This window comes from Parus major, chromosome 2 (genome assembly GCF_001522545.3).
Source record: "Parus major isolate Abel chromosome 2, Parus_major1.1, whole genome shotgun sequence".
Taxonomy (NCBI): domain Eukaryota; kingdom Metazoa; phylum Chordata; class Aves; order Passeriformes; family Paridae; genus Parus; species Parus major.
In genome coordinates, this window is record NC_031769.1 from 54,814,951 (window position 1) to 54,833,285 (window position 18,335).

The 18,335-nt window shown below is 36.2% G+C and overlaps 1 protein-coding gene across 2 annotated transcripts in view; it reads right to left on the reverse strand.

The window, feature by feature from the left end:
- Positions 1-6,658: 6,658 nt before the first annotated feature.
- The window catches only part of VPS41 (VPS41 subunit of HOPS complex), a 107,507-nt gene continuing 95,830 nt past the window's right edge, over positions 6,659-18,335 (reverse strand). Inside the window, exons 26-29 of one of the 2 annotated variants that reach the window (XM_015618382.1) lie at positions 13,164-13,263; positions 12,331-12,375; positions 10,812-10,891; positions 6,659-9,224 (exon numbers count right to left, since the gene is read on the reverse strand). In XM_015618382.1, the coding sequence (XP_015473868.1) occupies positions 9,144-9,224; positions 10,812-10,891; positions 12,331-12,375; positions 13,164-13,263 (306 nt within the window). In that variant the 3' untranslated portion in view covers positions 6,659-9,143. The remainder of the gene's footprint in view (positions 9,225-10,811; positions 10,892-12,330; positions 12,376-13,163; positions 13,264-18,335) is intronic. The other variant, XM_015618383.1, reaches the window with a different exon arrangement.

Consider the following 18,335-nt stretch of genomic DNA (forward strand, 5'->3'; position numbering starts at 1 on the left):
GCACAAGAGGGAGTTGGCTCAGGTTCCCTGACCTTTTGAAGAGATCAGCTTCTCCTGCCCCGCCACTCTGGTTCCAGCCATGCTGCTGGGCCTCAAAGAGGCAGTAAACATTTTTGGCACAGATAGATATGGAACACAATTATATTTTGGGTTAGCCAGGAGAATTCTTCATCCTACAAGGACATTGAATTTGATCACATAAAAGACTCTCATACTAAGTGTCCTTCAGTTGCAGCATTCAGGTTCTGTGCAGTTCCCAGGGCAAAAGTCAAGGACTCCTCCTCCTTTTGCGCTCCTTCATGAGGTGCTCTGAGGGACACTGTTTTGTAGCACTGCAAATGGGCTTTTCTTATGATGCTCCATTGTGATTTACAGAGGCATGATTGAAGTCTGACAGTGTTACTGTGCTTTCTGTCCCTGACTCCTTGCACTCTGTGCTACCATATTGGTAAAGCATCTCAAAATATATCCCTCCTATTATTATGCCTCATATACAGGCATCATATTGAGGTCATTACTGATTCTCTATTACCTTTTGATGGTATTAATTTCCTTTTCTCCTTTGATTCTGATTTTCCCTAAACAGCACCTGCCTTTTGCTCACAAGGTTTTCTCTGATAATTCTATATAATTTTAATGTTGGTACCATGGTGTCTTAGTGATAGCAACACTGCTATGAACACATTACATTTTATTCTGAGTCTTATGTCACCAAATTACAGATTTTGTTTATTTTTAATGTTTTTGTTTATTTTTAAATGTTATAAATATGTAACATTTAATATATTTTAATATATGCAATATTAGATAAATATTAAAACATTATATTATTAAATTAATATTATTTTAATATATGATATTTTAAATTTATTTTAATATTATATTAAATATAATATAATAACTGAATTAATATATTTAATAATTTTTAATGTTCCCTGTGTGAAATTTATCAAAATCTTTTTGCTTTACAGAGTTTTTGCAGCTTCACCCTTTAAGTCTTCTGGGTAAAGATTAACAGATTTCCTTATTAGTTTTTGGTTTAAAACACCTTTAACTTATTTCAGTGCCAGAAACTTAATTCCATACCAGCTTAGGTGGAACCCACCTCCTTATAACAACAGAATCCCTTTTTGTGACAGTGTTTTCTTAAGTATCTTTTGGGACTTTGCCTTCCTAATTTTCATTCTTCAGCTACTGAGAATATTCAGAAATGTCAGACCTAAGTGTTCAATGTTTCAGACTCCTTTTAGGTTATTTCTCATATAGTCATGTCCTGGTAAGTGACTGTGAATACTCTTGAGATAATAATGCCATCATCACAATGGATAAAAAGGGAAATAGAATTTTTGTTTGTTTGTTTTAGGTTTGGTTTCCTTTCTCTCCAAAAGACATACGGAATTTTGCAGTACACCAGAATGAAAATATTAGAATGAATCACACCAAAAATTAGTGAATAGTTTTGGATTTCATTTGGTGGGATTCATGCCTGTCTGGGGTTGACGCTGTCCAAACATCAGTGCACCCACTAAAAAGATCATTCACTCATTCTCTTCTGCTATAGTTGAGCAGAGGAGGGGGAAAGAACAATTAAAAAGTTCATGGGGTGAGATAAGGATTAGGAGAAAAACATTTTAGGGGCAAAAGCGGTTCAAAGCTTTAAAGGGAATAAAGAAAAATTTATTAACAGAATTAAAAGAGGATGAGATCTGAAACTTTCGGAATACCTTTCCCCTGCCTGTCTTCCCCCCTGCCCTTATTTCTTTCCCACTGACAGTGCAGGGAGACAAAAAATGATTTTTAGTCAGTTTGTCATTTCTAAAAATTTTTCTTCAGTTCACTTATGGAGAAGATGCTTCCATGGAAGGTCCTTCCCATGGAAGACAGTTCTCAGTGACCTTTTCCAATGTGGTTCTAATTTTCATGAGTAGCAGTCCTGCCCAAATCTGCTGCAACGTGAAGTCTTTCCCACAAGCAAAACAGTCTTCCCACAACTGGTTTTTTTTTGGTGGGCCATTTAGTTCATGGGGTTTTGTTTACAAGAATGAGCTGTTCTAGTATAAAAGCAAGGGTCCTCTTTCTCTGTTTCTCAAAGCAAGGGCTCTCTGTGCAAGCCTCTCACCAGATCACAGCTTTTCAGCATCCACACACTCCAGCACGAGTGCTTTTTTCTCATGGGCTGTGGGTGAATGCTGCATCCCCCCATGCACTTCATGAATTACAGGGGAACAGTTTGTTGCATTATAGCCCTCACCATGGCTCACAGAAGAATCTCAGCTCCGACATTTGGAGCACCTCCTCCTCTCCCTCCCTCTTTTGCACTGATCTTGAGGTTGCCATGTTGTTCTCCTCACGTGTCCTCACTTCTTCCTTTTTCCTGACTCGGGAGAGAATTGATGTTTATAGGTTCATTTGTTCCCAAGTTCTATTAATCAGAAAGATTGTATAGAGTTCTGTAATGCTGAAAAGGTTGATCCTGTCTGAGCTGTGCATTGGGGAATTGCTCGCTGTGCCACTTGCTGCTGCTCACACAGTCCCCGCTGGCACCATGCGGGTCATGCCGGCCGGCGGCTCCACCCAGCACCTCTCTTCATGCAGAGCGCTGAAAAGGAAAATCTGCTGCTGCCATTTTTGTCCTTCTGTTCACAGCATGGCTGGCTAAAAGTGGCTAAACAAATAAAGAACATTGTGAACCGTGCTGAGAGAGCTGTGGCCGTGTGGCCACTCCTGGACCAAGATGGTGGCAGCCGCTGCATTTTTACCACTGCTAAGGAACTCAGTGCTATTTCTGTGAATAACGCTTCTTCCCGAGCCAAGCATTTAGGAATATCCGCTCTTTGGCTGGGCAACACAATTTAGCCCAACAGTAGTTCATACTGGCTTCATCTCTGGACTAGATTGCAACATTATAAAATACCCAGGCACAAAGTCTACAGTATGAAAAAAATGTTCTTGATTATCCTTGAAAGACCATGCCAATCAGAAAGAGGTTTCTGAAGACTGGAAAAAAAGTAAATCTCACCCTTCAAGGATCTAGCTGTCAATTTAACCATATCATCAACTTTAGAGAGCAAGAAGCAGGATCTGGAAGCGTGTGCTTGTTAGACTCAATCATTCCCTGGGAAGGTGATGGAGCAACCAGTGCTAGAGCAGGGGAACTGGATTAGATGATCCTGAAAGGTTCCTTCCTATCTCAGTGATACTCTTTGCACCACTGAAAATTTTGTCCTGGGAAGTTTGCCTCCGAAGGAAAATGTTTTCCTCAGCTTGAGACCAGATAATGAACTCCCCTAGAAACTAAGGATGAACAAAGACCTGGCTACCTTCCACAGGATAGATAATGACTGAAAATCACTACACAATTCAAAAATAGGCACTCACTCCAAAGCATATATTCAGAGGGGAGTGGTGAGTGGTGAAGGGGAGAAGGAGAAAAGATAGAAAGAATGATTATGAAATAATGTAAACAGAACATACTTCTCTTAGCACATCACTGGAAAGTCTTTTGATATGGCAGAGAGAGAATGAAAGTCTGCATAGCACAGAACTAAGTTATGCCAGAAATATATTCTTGGCTGAAATGTTCAGGGAAACACAAGGAAAATGCTTCCCAGATTTGGCTTTTCTTAACTAAAGATCTTCATGATTTTGAAGAAATTCCAGATGAAGACTCAATAGAGACACACTAGAGTTGGACACACTGAAAAGTGCTTCAGTGATTCTCATGCCAGCATGTGCAAAAATAGCTGCTATTGAATGGGTAACATATAAAATAATAAAAACACTGTTGTCATCTGCACCCTCCCATGCTACTACTTTGTTGCAAGCACAACATGATAAAATGTGAGACAATTACTCATTTTAAAGGACATTTCACTTAAACTGATTTTTACAAAATTCAAAACTTATTTATTGTGGCTCCCATCCATCATTTTCAACAGAAACAAATAAATCTGTGTCCTATGTGAACACTATTTGGAACATGTCATCCAGATGACATCTTGCTAAATGTGATTTTATGGCTATCAGACACCAAGATACCATTACTTTGTCAATCTAACTGGACTTAAAACTCTACTGGGATCTGACTAAAATCAAGGGCAGAAAAACTCTACAAATAATTCAAGCACCCTCTGCAGCTCCTGCCACTTCCTAGCCCTTAATTATACTACTACACCTCCACTGGCAGCTCCTTCAGGCTGGAGGGGTATCAGCCTCCACTCAGCACATTTCTGACTCCTGCATCATGATTGCTCCTAAGCACAGTCCAGGAGCAGGAGTCACTGGCAGCCTTGTCCATTCACATTACAGACTCCTGGGTGAAAGGCGCAGTCAGAACTTAAGCAGAACCCCTAAGACCTGCTGTATTGCAAAAGCTTATTATGATCCCCCTTTATAGAAGGCCCTCAAGGCTAAATTTAGGTCATTTCCACTATGACTCATTACCTTCCCTTAGAATTTTTCATACACTCTTTTCTCTTCTACATCAGACACTTGAGATGTCCTGTTTTCTGCATAATTTAATATTTGATTACAGTAAAAGAAAGCACGCATTGTCTTGAGGAACAGAAAAAACCATCATCTAGGGATATTTCTAATGCCAAAAGTAAATTAATCTTTCACGGCACAATAGAGTAAGAAGGCAGTCCCAAAAGTATATAATTAAAGAGTCATTCTCTAAATGAGGTACTTCTTTTCTTACTAGTCTTGTTTAAATTGTTTTGAAAGTACAGAAGTTGATTTATAGCAGGTATTTGGCAAAGATGCACTCCAGGGGGAAGCTTTCTAGAGAGGAAGAGACCCTGATGTCATGTCTAGCATTTACAAACAGGGGTAAAAGTTATACTGCCTGAATAAGAGGCCAGAACTGTACAACAGGAGATGGAAAACTAGCTTCTCAAGAGATTTTTCTCATTCAGGTAATTGCCTCTGTTCAGTATTAGGTAAGAATTTTCCTGCAAGTAGTTTTCCAAACTGCTGTCAAATAGCATATGCAGGGACCAGTGCAACCAACCTGCAGAGATGACACTGTATTTCCAAGGCAACTACAGACATACAATACTTGAATGCTAAATCACAACATTTCAGAAGCAGGAAATCCACTGTGATGTTTTTATTAAAGAGATTATTTGCAATTCCAGCTCCCTTGAATTACAGTCAGGAACTACACACCAAGCAGAATACCACTGCGGTAGTCTGCTCAATAGCAAAGAACAAAACAGTGCCTGCTTAAAAGACTCCAGCTGAATAAACATTAAGATGGAAAGGGATTAAATTTCCTATGATGAAAGTTTGCTAGGCCAACCTGTGCATTCTATACACAACACTGGCAGCCTCCACCCAATTATCAGCCAAAATGCATGGAATATGATACATATGGAATGATATGGATCCAAAAATGAGGAAGCAACTAATTTTGTCTTTGTTCTTGCTCCATAACACAAGATCAGTGTCAGACACTGAACTTATGTTCCAACACACCCAATGTGTTCAAGGTTTCCTGTAGTGCAGCTGTAGAGAACATACCTTTGTATACAGAACAACTTTTTGAAGTATTAACTGGCCCCTGAATCATGCCAGGCTGGGCAGCAGACTCTTGCTGCCACAAACAGCTGATTCAATACATTGCTGACCCTGTAGAACATTTAACTCCGCCTTTTGCAGAAGTCAACCTTTTTCCTGATGCTGTCCGCTTTAACTGACCTCCCAGCAGAACTAAAAGGTCTCATGCTTAGTAGGCACCTCTAGCTCCCTACTCTGGGGCCCCCCAAAATTGTTGGTGCAGCCCAACATTTTCACCAGGCCTATCACATAGCATGAAGGGTTTGAAATAATTAAACAATGACAAATGGGAAAAATCATCCAAAGACTCACTTCAGCCTGTCACAGGATGAGTGGGAGTTTTAAACAAGCCCTGCCTTAGGCTCAGATTTTGACAACAGTTTAAATTTAAGAAATCACTTTGGCAAGTTCTAAGGATGGCAGATCAGGTCTATTTATAAAAATGAATTACTTATTAAAGAGACAAGAGATCCTAATCAAAAGTACTTAGTAATAACACAGTATACACAGTATAAAACTAAATAACTACTAGTAGGTTACAGTATAACATTTAACACTGCACTATATCAAGGTACCTATAGTTAAGATCCCAGAAGAAATAGTATTGATTAGGAGTTGAATGTAACTTACTGCTGAAATGACAGTAACGTACACAGATTCCTTCACTTAACTCCTGGAAAGTAACTGCAAAGCAGGCATCCCTACTAATGGGAAAAGCTCCATACATATCCAGGAAAATGTATAGAAGATTTCTGCTTTGTGAAAGTTTGGTGTGGCTTTTGTAGTTTGTTAAGTGAGTGTCTGTCAGTCAGAAATCCAACCTATCTTGCCAGATCTCTTCAACAGATGGTGGCAGCTGGGAAATGCCAGACCAGTATTAACCCCAAGGCACAGAAATAACTCTCTACAAGACAGCTTGTTCTGTATGAGTTACCTGACTGTTTAATAACAAAAGTTCTTGTAGGGGGTGAGATGTCCTGCTAGAAGCCAAAATAGTTTTCTCTCTTTTGATATGACAAACCAACATGTACTTACTTGATCCATCATGAATCCTTTCAGTTAGCTTTATTGGTCAAGAACTCACACAGAACTGAATGTATCAGAGAAAAAACAGCTTTTAAGTTTATTTTAGGTTTACCTTAGAAGCACAAAAACTATGAAATCTGAAGTAAGTGCAGGTGAAACTGATCAAGTGCTACTCTGTACTTTTCTGATAGGCTTTGCAACTTTACAGTTACTTCTTAGGCAAAATTCTTCTTTAGGAGAAAAGCTTTTGGGTAGCTGAATATTTTAGACTCTAATATCAGATGTTTTCTATGATGTAAAGGCTTCTTAGGAAGAAGGGTGTATCAAAGTCAGGTCTGTAGATTTCTTGGTGAATCTTAATGAGCTAATTTAGACTTCAGGAACATAAAAAGGGTAGTCCCTGAAGCCCAAATGAAAGAAGCTTTGGATTTAGAGAAGATTTTGATTAGATTTTCATACAGTGATTTAAAATTACTTGCATAATGCAAAGAGTATGCCAGGGTATAATGCAGTAGGATTGCTGATGATGGCAGACTAGCAAACTGAGCCAAAGAATGCTCAAATGCTTTAGGGAATTTAAGGCCAAGCTGAAGTAAAAAAAATTATTCTTGAAATTATCAGATAACTCTAATCTACAGGTCACTTTTCCATATACATGTATTGAAGTAATTTGACTTTTTCCTTCTGTAAGCTGACAGCTTATTACATTCTTAGCATATAACATAGTAAAGCTGCTTAAACCTAATGAGAAGGGGGTTTTAAAAAAAAAAATTTACAGGCATGGCATGGCAATAACTCAAATATCATGGTGAAACAACCCTTGAGCTCACTGGAACATTTCATTTCCTAGGAATCAAAGAAGCTTTCCTGATCAGTGTAGTGAAGAATGGATAAAGGAACAATATACCTGAGAATGTGTACTAGCTGCTGAAAACGATCAGCTGCAAAGCCAGGTACTAATTCTTTTAGGTGAAACGATGTATGCAGACTATGCTCTGCACTACAAACTTCCTACCCTTCTGTTATTCCACTTGCTCTATGTTCATTAATAATTTGCACCAGTTTTTATTTTTTCCTCAACTTCTGTATTAACACATTACTATGCTTTTGACAGATCTATTCTTTTTATTATTGTTTTGCATATGTAGTCATGCAGAGTAAGTCCTAGCATTTCTAAACACAAAATTTTATTCCAGTGTTATACAGATCTGTACAGTGGGAAAAAAAAAAAAAATCATTCTTCAGATTGCTAGACCAATTGCTCAGAGGATTTAAGACTACTATGAATATACATAAACTAGAAATCCAAGTTTCCACAGAAGAAATTATTTTAAGGTGTACTTACATAGGAATAAGGTCCTATAAGAAGAAGGTATTGTATTAGAGTTACAGTATTTCTCAGTTTTACAGACAGACTGCAGTATATACCATTGTTTTAGAATTTAGTATGTTAACTAGTTTAAACAGTACAATTTGATGGCAAAACAATATATTTTTTACTTTCAAACTCAAGTTATTAAAAAGCAGAAAAATATCTTGGGAGTTCTGTTTATTTTTCTTAAGGAAAAGATGCTTATATTGAATTTAGTCAGCATATATTATAAACAGATTACATTACTGTGAAGACATTCTGAAAGATCACTTAGATCACTTCCTTTGGATCGACAAAACAGAACACAGTTCAAATGAAAAATATGGATTTGTTAACATTCAATTGACTTATTTAACTTAGCTGTTAAATTTCTAAGGCCTAAAGAAACTTCTAGAGAGCTCACCTTTGAAAGGTCAGATACATTTTTTCCCCCCTTGCACTTAAATGAAACCATGAACTTCAAATTCACATAAAATAAGCATAAAGACCTACTGTTGACATTTAAAAATAAAGTTTCTGTATGTCTTGAACATGAGAAAAGCTCACTTTAAACTATTGCATTGTGAAAATGAATTAAGAAATTAACCAGTTTTTAATAAACTATGAATGTGTAACCAAGGGAAATTGCCAATGTATGGAATTCATAGTTAACAAATCTGTTAACTGAAGATATGAGTTGGCACACAGACAACTTCAAGTTCTGAAGCAGTTCCACTGAAAGGAGTCAGACTCCTATGGGTCTCAAGGTAAACAGGTCCCTAACAGACTAAAACAAGACTGAAGTAGTCTGGTGAGCTGAATTCATGGCAATACATTTTTCTTTACAATATCCAACCCCAAGCCTGATGTGGATCCAAACTGTAAAGCACGTTATCTGATAGGAAACACAAATCTCTAAATCACATGGGTTTTTTTCTTCCCATTTTATTTTTTTTTTTGTTCCAGAATGAAATAAGCTGAGCAAAGGAACCATGACATATGAATTGCATAACAAAGATTACCAGAGAAAGATTTTCACATTTTCTCATTATCCAAGATATTCAATAAACAGGATAAATTACAGGAACCACTTTCAAATCACAATCAAAGTTATATACAGAAATGATGTCTAACGGAAAAATACAGTGGCTCTACATGATCCTAACAGATTTGGTATCACTGACTGACATGGAGAACGAGGCCATTGCTATTTCTTCATCTCCAGGACTGCACTTCCTGGTCCCCGGTGTTTGGCACTGCATATATTGCAGAACTGGACAGAAGATACCTAAATCAAAAAAGAAAACAGGAATCTCTTGGAGAAATGTAGCCAAATGTAGCCACATCAGAATGTGTGAAGGTGAATGAAAAGTGCTAATGCCCTTCTCAACATTACTGCTCACAGTCAGGCTGTTCCCAACTAACCTAGTCATGGATAGGTGAGGGAAGACAATATAAAATAACATAGTAAGGCAGGCTGTTCTGGAGTCAGGGGACACAACTCACCACTCACTCCAAGGGTATTACCACCACCTGCCAGAAGAGTAATGTCAAATTTCCACCACACCAAAAATGAAAAGTACACAATGAAAAGCATCACTGCTTATCTTCATATAGAAAAATGAGAGTAAAGGCATTTGGTCAGCTCCAATAACCACTGGATGCCTTAGTCACAGCTCTGTCTTTGGGTCGTGCTCCACAGATTTCCTACAATTGAGCTCAGGGCCCAAATATTGTCATTTGACATCAAAGGTATGTTTATTGTGTTTAGTTCTGTGTGCATTTTGCACAAACACTATTTTCCTTTCAGTAGGTCACCAATAACCAAATATCAGTAACATGACTGGTCACTGAAGGTCACATAATACAATGTAACAGGGGGAATTTGGTTCTGTTACATGCAGACACCCCTGTATTTGTACATACATTATATATATTAATATATAACATATAATAGCAATATAACATTTAAAAATTCCACCTAACCAGTCACCTGCCCCAGAAAATTGAGAATGCTAAACAAATTTTAGATTATTTTTCAAAATAAAATTTGTGGTAAATATTGAAGAAATATTTACTAGTTGTTGGGCTTTCTTGTACAAATGATATAATACATTAAGCTTTTCATAACATATTTAAGTATTCATGCTGCACCATATGGCTACAAGCACTTTGTTTGTTTACTTAAAGATGAAGTGATTCACTGAAGTTATTTTTTCATTACATGCTAATTTTCAGAGAAAGATACAGAATCTTAAAGACTTATGTTTAATTTTCTATGTGATTTTGTTACCATTCAAATGCTTCTGTTCCTAAATTGAAACTCTGTAATATCTAGAAGTTACTTTTTTGCTTTGTGTTAACTGAACAAACAAACCAACCCCCAAAACAATTTATAAAGAAAAATATGTTTTGGCCATAAGGATGATTACAGAGAGATTTAAATATTTACTCTGAAATGACTGAGTTTTGTCTTCGAGGTCAGAATCATTTATTATGGTTCACTTGAGGAAATACCTTTATTCTTGTCCTTGAGTATGTTTAATTAAAGTTATAGCTGGAAAAGCATTAATTAAAAAACTAGACAGATTGTATTCCCTCTGTGTCTCAGAGCTGCATTACACATTCAGATTGCAAAAAATGATAAAATACTGTTCAAACAGCAGGGATTTCCTTCTACATAGAATGAAATTTAGTTGCAGTATCCTTAAACTCACTTTCCTTGGACACATACTACTAGGTAGTATCATCACAAGTTATTACTATCGCCATACAATTTCTCATAGACCAATGCCCTTATTCACAGCTGACAAAAGAAAATGTGTCACTTTATCTTTGGCAAAGATAATTAAGATATATTAAGCTAATTCCTTACTGTGTTAGATACGGGTAGGCACTCTCTGTGAAACATGTGTCTGCAGTGGAACACTACCACACTGAAGGACTTGGACGCATCTGGGAAACAGAAAAATAAATTAATTAATTAATCAACAGGGCAATGAAACAAATGATTCAGTGGCTACAGCAATATATCCCTGCATTCTATTATACACAAACTTCAAGTAACATCTTTCAAAATAATTTCCCAATTATTCTGGCTCATGCATAGAAACCATTAAGAGTGATGGTTTCAGGTAATGTGTGCCAGTGATGGAGTTACAAAACAATTTTATTGTGTGGCTTAAATGTTATATACCTTTCCATCAGGAATTTTTCATCTCAGTATATGCTACATGCTAAATTTGAGCAGGGAGAAAAGTAAAACTACCACCAAATAATTCAGCTGCTTTGAAGAAAAGTTAGCAGAAAAATTCTTGCACTAGTGTGAAGAGAAACAAAACACTGAGAAATTCTAGAGTGTGCACTGCATGCCATGATCCTGAAATTCCACAATAAGCTGCCTAGGTGCATGATGTGGGTTTTTATTCCCACATGAATATTCAGCCAAATTAGAACCCTAAATACAACATCCACATATCTAAAGAATAACCATCTCACTCACAAGCATCATTCACATTCTACTTTGGCACTTTTTCCCTCAACACACATACCTCAAAGCACTAGCACGTTCAACTCTGAAAGACTTTCCTCATCTGTATATTGCTGTATGTGATCCCAGTATAGTTATTTATTTAGTCAAGTGAAAAATGGTAGAAGCCAGATAAACTGTAAGTGATTCTGTCAGGCTATAAACACTTAGAAAACAAACAAATGTCTGTACATATGCTTTGTCTTACGTATTCTTGCTTTAACAGGCCATGACAGATATTCTCTTAGTAAAACAACTTCTTTTTAAGACACCCAACAACTACATCGATATTTCTGTACTACAGTTGCCCTGAAGAATATACATCTCCAAAATAACATCCTGAATTTCTAGTTTCACAACTAACTTTAGAAGGTGTTTTAAAGCTAGCTGGTTTTAAGATGCTTCAAATATGGCACCCATGACTGAAGCCAAGAACATTCAGACAAAAAGTACATTCCATAAAATTTATAATCTACAAGTTCAGTGTGAATAATCCAACAGAGGTGGACAAGATTTGGAGGCAGCATCTTAGTTTTGTGGTTCTAATAATCTTTGAGAATACGTGTGTTGATAGAATTAAAAGTTACCTTGAATTCCATATATTAGAAGCAGAAAATAAGGAAGTCAAAGTTGAATAAGAAAGAATATCTGGGTTTATTGCAACAAAAAATGTTCAATTAGACTCCACTCCAATGTCAGAATTCAAAAGCAAACTTTGCATAGGAGATTGAAATTTATACATTGATCACCAAGGGAGATTACATGTTTTTATGAATAAAAGTGAACAGTAGTTCCTCTTAAAACACTAAAAAAAAACCAAAACAACTTACAACCTTTTTTTTTTTTTTCTAGGAAAGCATCCTACCTGAAGGAAGTATTGGAGACAGACATGATTCACAGATATTCTCCTCTGGAAAACAAAACAAAAGAAAACTAAGCTTTGCTAACAAATTCCATGTTTACTTTTTAATAAAGCAGGCATGAACATACTGCTATTACAGAAATGGAGCTTGGTCTTAAAGCATTTACTTAAGATGCCTAACAGAATCTATTAAAAATTAAAGAGCAATACTGAAGTAGCATTTCTAATAACAACATGATAAATATTTAGATCTGACTGCAGGATTGAGGCTGTTTAGGATCAGTACTGAAGAGAAAAAAGGCAAACTGAAAAAAGGGGCATGGGATGAGTGGCTGCTAAGTGTATAGCATTTTGGAGCAGAAGCCCTGGCCCTCTGTCCTGTCAGCTTTTGTCTCTTGCTATTAACACTCAGCTGGTGTGAATTACAGCGCTGCCCACATGCATGGTTGTCAGAACCACATGCATGTCAGAACCACATGCATGTGGTTCTGACAACCTTCTTGTATCTTTTGCTTTATTGCAGATTATTAGCATCTGACTGTTCATGTTGGCACTAAACAGCATTTTCACCTTCACCGACCAACTGCAGGACACAAAGCATTACTGGCTATGCAGAGACTGATCAAGAGAAACAGCTGCATGCTGAGTCTTGTAGTTTTTGAGACACAAGTAGTTCCTTTGTAAAGAGGAAAAGCATCTAATATCCTACTACACTCTACAAATAAGGTAAAAAATGCAGGCTTTTGGGCAGCTTCCAAAGCAGACAGTCAGGGGGCATATAAATCAATCAGTAGTCTTTAAAACCTTGAAATTCATCATGTTTCATCTGTACCCACCATCCACTAGAACACCTTTCATCTGAGTTCGATGCATTTTCTTCAATAAAGAAAGAGAATCGGCAACGAGTATCTTTTTGCAACCTTCCCGCAGCAAGATCTGTTGGTGCAAACAACATAAAAGACGGTGGTTGTTGAACAGATGGGCCCATCAACTATCTTCACAAGTCACCACTGTGTTTCTGCTGCCAAAGTGAGTGCAAGGAATGTTTAAAACTTTTCAAGGAGTTATATATAAGGTAGGCAAAGGAGGAATCTTTTGTTGCCATCACATCTACCTAAATGAAAAGCTCACAATAAAAAAAACAACAAAGCCCCACAAAACAATAGCCAACATCAAGAAATAAAATTTTTACAAAGATACTATTATCATAAATTATGAATGTCTTTCTGTGAGATGCTGTTAAAAAATTACAACAGAGAAGAATTTTTGCAGTGCCCCTCAGAATTAATTTCCAAACCATTTCAAAACTTCTTCCTGTATTTTTCATGTCTTCTTCAGAAAAGATATTTAATAATCATAAAACATTCATAAACACTGCAATTCAAAATATGTTTTCTTCAAACATACATCCTGCTGAGGTGGCATTTAATAAGCAGTATTAAATGTCCATGCAACTAACGAAAGGGTACCTAGTTAACTTTTCTTTAGCAGAAGTCTCAGCTCCTTTTTGATTTATTTGGTATTCTTCATTAGATTGACATGTCATTGCATGAAATGGTTTTGAAACACAGAAGAAGCAAGGGCATAAAAATTATACAGAGCCTTATTTCACATTAATGGAGCAAGTATGAAAATATCACAGACCCGAGTAAGTCTTTTGGAGTTTTTTCATCCTCTTCCCAAACTGATGTTTGGAAACTTGTTTTCAAAGAAAACCATTTCTTTGAAAAGTGCTTTCATTCACATTATAATGTGACCAACCCTACTAAAAGAGAGGTATAATGAAGCAGTGTTCATTCCTTTCTTCTGATTATTTGTTTTACAGGAGATATTGAGCATTCTAAGATAGCAAAAGATACATCTAATGCAAATACCTAAGAAGAAATACAGTAACAGATTTTACAGACAGGTGGACACTGTCCAAACTCTGCCTTTTCACATACACATTCTAAAGGAATAAGGACACACTACTAAGAATGATATGCAGGTAAGAGTGAAAATCTGAAGTACATTAAAAAATGTAATATTGAGTAGCACTATGAGCATTTCAAATTAGACATATCAACAGGTGAATCACATTTTTCCAGTATTAGAGACATGAAGCTATACAACATTTCAGAGCACCAGCAACTGAATGCAGATCTATGAGAAAAACACTTAGAAAATTAATAATTTTTACCTGTTGATAATCTCAAGAACAATCTGTCTATGTCTTTCCCTTGCCAACTTCATCCAAATGGAAGAAGGAATATAAAATTTTGTCCTAAATATAGAAAACTGTTGCTAGGTTTGAAAAAAAAATACAAGAAACGTTTAGCAAGGACAACTGAATGAGACTGTGCTTCAGAAAGAGTGCCTACCTGATTCAAACTATTCTCAATCAGCAAATTGTATTCCAAAAATAAGTAAGTAACTTGGAGGGGATGAGGTCTTGGCTATATATTAGAGTCTCTGCTAAGTTTCATCTGTCTATGCTCTCAGCATAGACAGATGAAAATTCCCCATGCTGAAGTAAAAGCAGTAAAACAAGCATAGAGTCATAGAATATCCTGATCTAGAAGGGACCTGTAAGTCCAGCTCCCAGCTCTGCAGAAGACAGCACCAAGAATCACACCATGTGCCTGTGAACATTGTCCAAATGTTTCTTGAACTCTTGCTGTGACTATATTAAATGAAAGGAGCAGAACTAAGATACAATGGGAAGATGGAAGTGTGTCCTAGCATTTTTTAATTAAAATGCAGTGTGCTAAAAAAAAAAAAAATAAAAAAAAAAAAATAAAAAATAAGGGAAACAATAGACATCGCTAGGTCACTGGAAAACCTCAACACTGTTTGATGCCTTGAAAGCCAGGAGTAACAGAAATACCTGATAAATCTTATCTTTTAAGAAATATGCTTTCTCCAATTACTTAAACAGCACTAAGATCTTTCCATACTTTATCTATCAGACCTTATTTTGCTAGAAATGGAATACAGTAGGCAGTCTTTATTATACAAAGGGAAAAATCACAATGCAGAATGTAAAATGTCTACTCTCAAGGTAATAAATCTCAACACTTCTGTAGAAATTGATCTGAAGACCTCAAAAATGGATAATTTAGAAGTTACAGAAAGCAAAGGAAAGGGAATTTGGAAAGGAAAGGGAGTCAAGAGAGAGGGAGCTTCATTAAAAGGGGGGAGAAATAGGTAACCGTGCACCCTACAGTTAAGTTGAACTAGTTAAAACTGACATTGGACATAAATCTGTGATGAAACCACTTTCCAAGAAGTAACAGAACTGAGGATGAAACTGAATTTTATTCGTCTTTTAAAAGCATGTAATTGTGAGCACAAGCAGGACAGTATCATGTACCTACATAAAGAAGTTTTAAGCAGAAATAATGCCTTTCATGAAATTAATGAAAACTGCTAAAACCAAAACAGTTATTGCAAAAAAAGAGTTTGTTTTCTGGCTATATTAGGGAAGATATTAGGTATAAACCATTCTATTTGATTAAAACAGTCTTGATTTACAAATGCCTAACATTAAAGAAAAGCACTGCAGTATGCAGATAATTTGAAAGGGTATACTCAAAGCTCTGGGAATAAATTCAGGCCTTGATTCATCTTAACCCACAAACAAGTCCAAGTTTCTCAAGGCCAGTTAACAAAATTCTTTCAAACAGCATCACTGCCACAATTAAAATTATTTTAATTTAAATTAAATTTAATGTTAAAAAATAACATTATTTTTAGTCTTTGCAGCCAAAAGGCACATTGTCCCCCTGTGCAAGCCACCACCTGCCCTCTAGTGCCTCCAAGGTGTCTGAACAGCATTTTTAGTTACGTTCAGGAGCATAACCTAACAATTTTTCCAGATGCTGTTTCAAGCAGCATTCATTGGATTATCATTGGGTTCTGCTGGTTCATAAACTCTGTTATGAATAGACAGGTGTGAATTCTGTGAATGGATCAATGTCTGTTACCATCAGAGTTACTGTAGGTTCAAAGTGCAAACTAGTAAGTCAACATTTGAGTAAAACAGCTAATCCACATAATCTGTAAGTATTACATCTAAACAAATTGCTTCTGTATCTTAAAGCTAGGGGGAAAGGAGTCTTAGAATACCAACATCTTTCAAAGATTTATTCTAACAAATTATATAGAAAGGGTGAACAATGAAGCATTTCTTTCTAAAACAAGGGAGGTATTTTAACCTCTTCCAATACCACAAGCATTTCCTACATTTCATTTAGATACAAACCAAAGGTGAAAAGACACCTATTTAATACATTTGAAAAGCATAACAGGCTTATAATTAACTCACAAGTCTACACATAAGGAGATTTTACTAACAGTCTTCTTTGGGAGACTTGTGATAGAATGCTTTAGAAACCTGAAGAATGGTGATTTATTTGCACTTAAAAAAAACACTAGTAATGTGTAATTTCTAATATGCAGGTTTCTCTTTAAGCCAACATGTCTAATTTATCTATAAATTTATGACAGCAACAAAGTAGATTTGACAAGCAGTAAAAAAGCTTTACACAACACTTTATTTGATAAATGCTCATATTAAAATTCAAAGAACTATAACTTCTTTTCATTCTTTTCATTCATTCTTTTCATAACTTCTCATTCCTTGTCTCCATAACTTTGCTGTTTATGAATGTTACTGTGTATAAACACTAAACTCAGCATTATTTCAGCAGTAAATTAATTTTTATCACTACAGTCAAACTGTGTCATTTGATTATGTACTATGGTTTTAATACATTAACTCAAATGATGACAAAGAGAAAACACCAAAATAAATTATTCTCAGGGATGAAAACAAACAAAAAAAAACCCCTTCAAGGTCTAATGCCAATTCAAAAATCACTTAAATATTTCCCTGCTTAGGAGAATAGTTAGGAGTGTGCTCAGTTTTAAGCTCATGGCAGAACTGCATTTCCTGAAGCTGGAAAATAAAAATGGGTGTTCTGGAAGGCAGGTTAATAGATCTCTACTTGTAAAGCATAGCAGTAGTGTCAGGGCAAAAAGCAAATTAGTGGCACTTACTTTAAATAGCAACCTATGAAAAAGGTCGTAAATTATCTTTGTTTTATTTTTGCCCCAAAAAACCCCAAAGTATCTAATTCTGCTTTATCTATTTTAATATCTAATTCTTTAGTACCTAATTCTGCTTTATTGCTATGCTTGTTTGGTTGGTAGTGATCAGATTTCAAAGGTTAACCAGAAAGTTGAGGTGAACTTAGAGTAGCATACAGAACAGTGCAGCAGCTCATCTACTGGGTGGCAATTTTTTAAATCGAAACAATCAGTCTTCAATCTGCCAACATTAAGAAAAATTATTAAAGGAAGTGTCCATATTAAAAAAAAATTAAAACAAAATTTGCATTAGTAGACTTTCTTGTTGGATTCTGTAAAGCATACTGTGAGTCACACATACTTTGGCAGCCACTCTGTTTGATTTACTTGGTTTTGGTGGGATAGAAAGGACTGTTAATCAAAGAGACAAAGTCTGTCAAAGGCACTGCTTTTAACTCCCACCCATATTTCACATCACACGTAAGTAAAGTTTACTGGTATGGAAACTGAAGAGCACAATAGGAAATTTTCACTTGCATGCTTACATAGGTGTAAAATAATCTTATTAGGGCTTGCAAAAGAAGCCCACAATTAAAAAATATAGTGGCACAGTGGTAACATCTTTTGGGAAGCCATCATTATGAAAAGACCAGCACAGTTTTTGTGTTAGGCAGTGACTTGCAAGTCAAGCAGCAGCTTCTCTTTTCACCTGCACTCCTCCTCTGTGGATCTTAGCTCAACATTCTTTTTGCCTTTGAAAATGAGAACAATAAAACTTACACGTGTACAGAGCTTGAGATCAAAAAAGATGAAGATACAGAAAATCCTAGCCAATGAAATTTGTATTTCTGAGTGAGTTCAAAATGTCTGGTATGTTTCATGCTACACATCAGGAGGCTTCTACTAAAAGCCAGAGCTGTGCAAGGCCAGAATAAAGG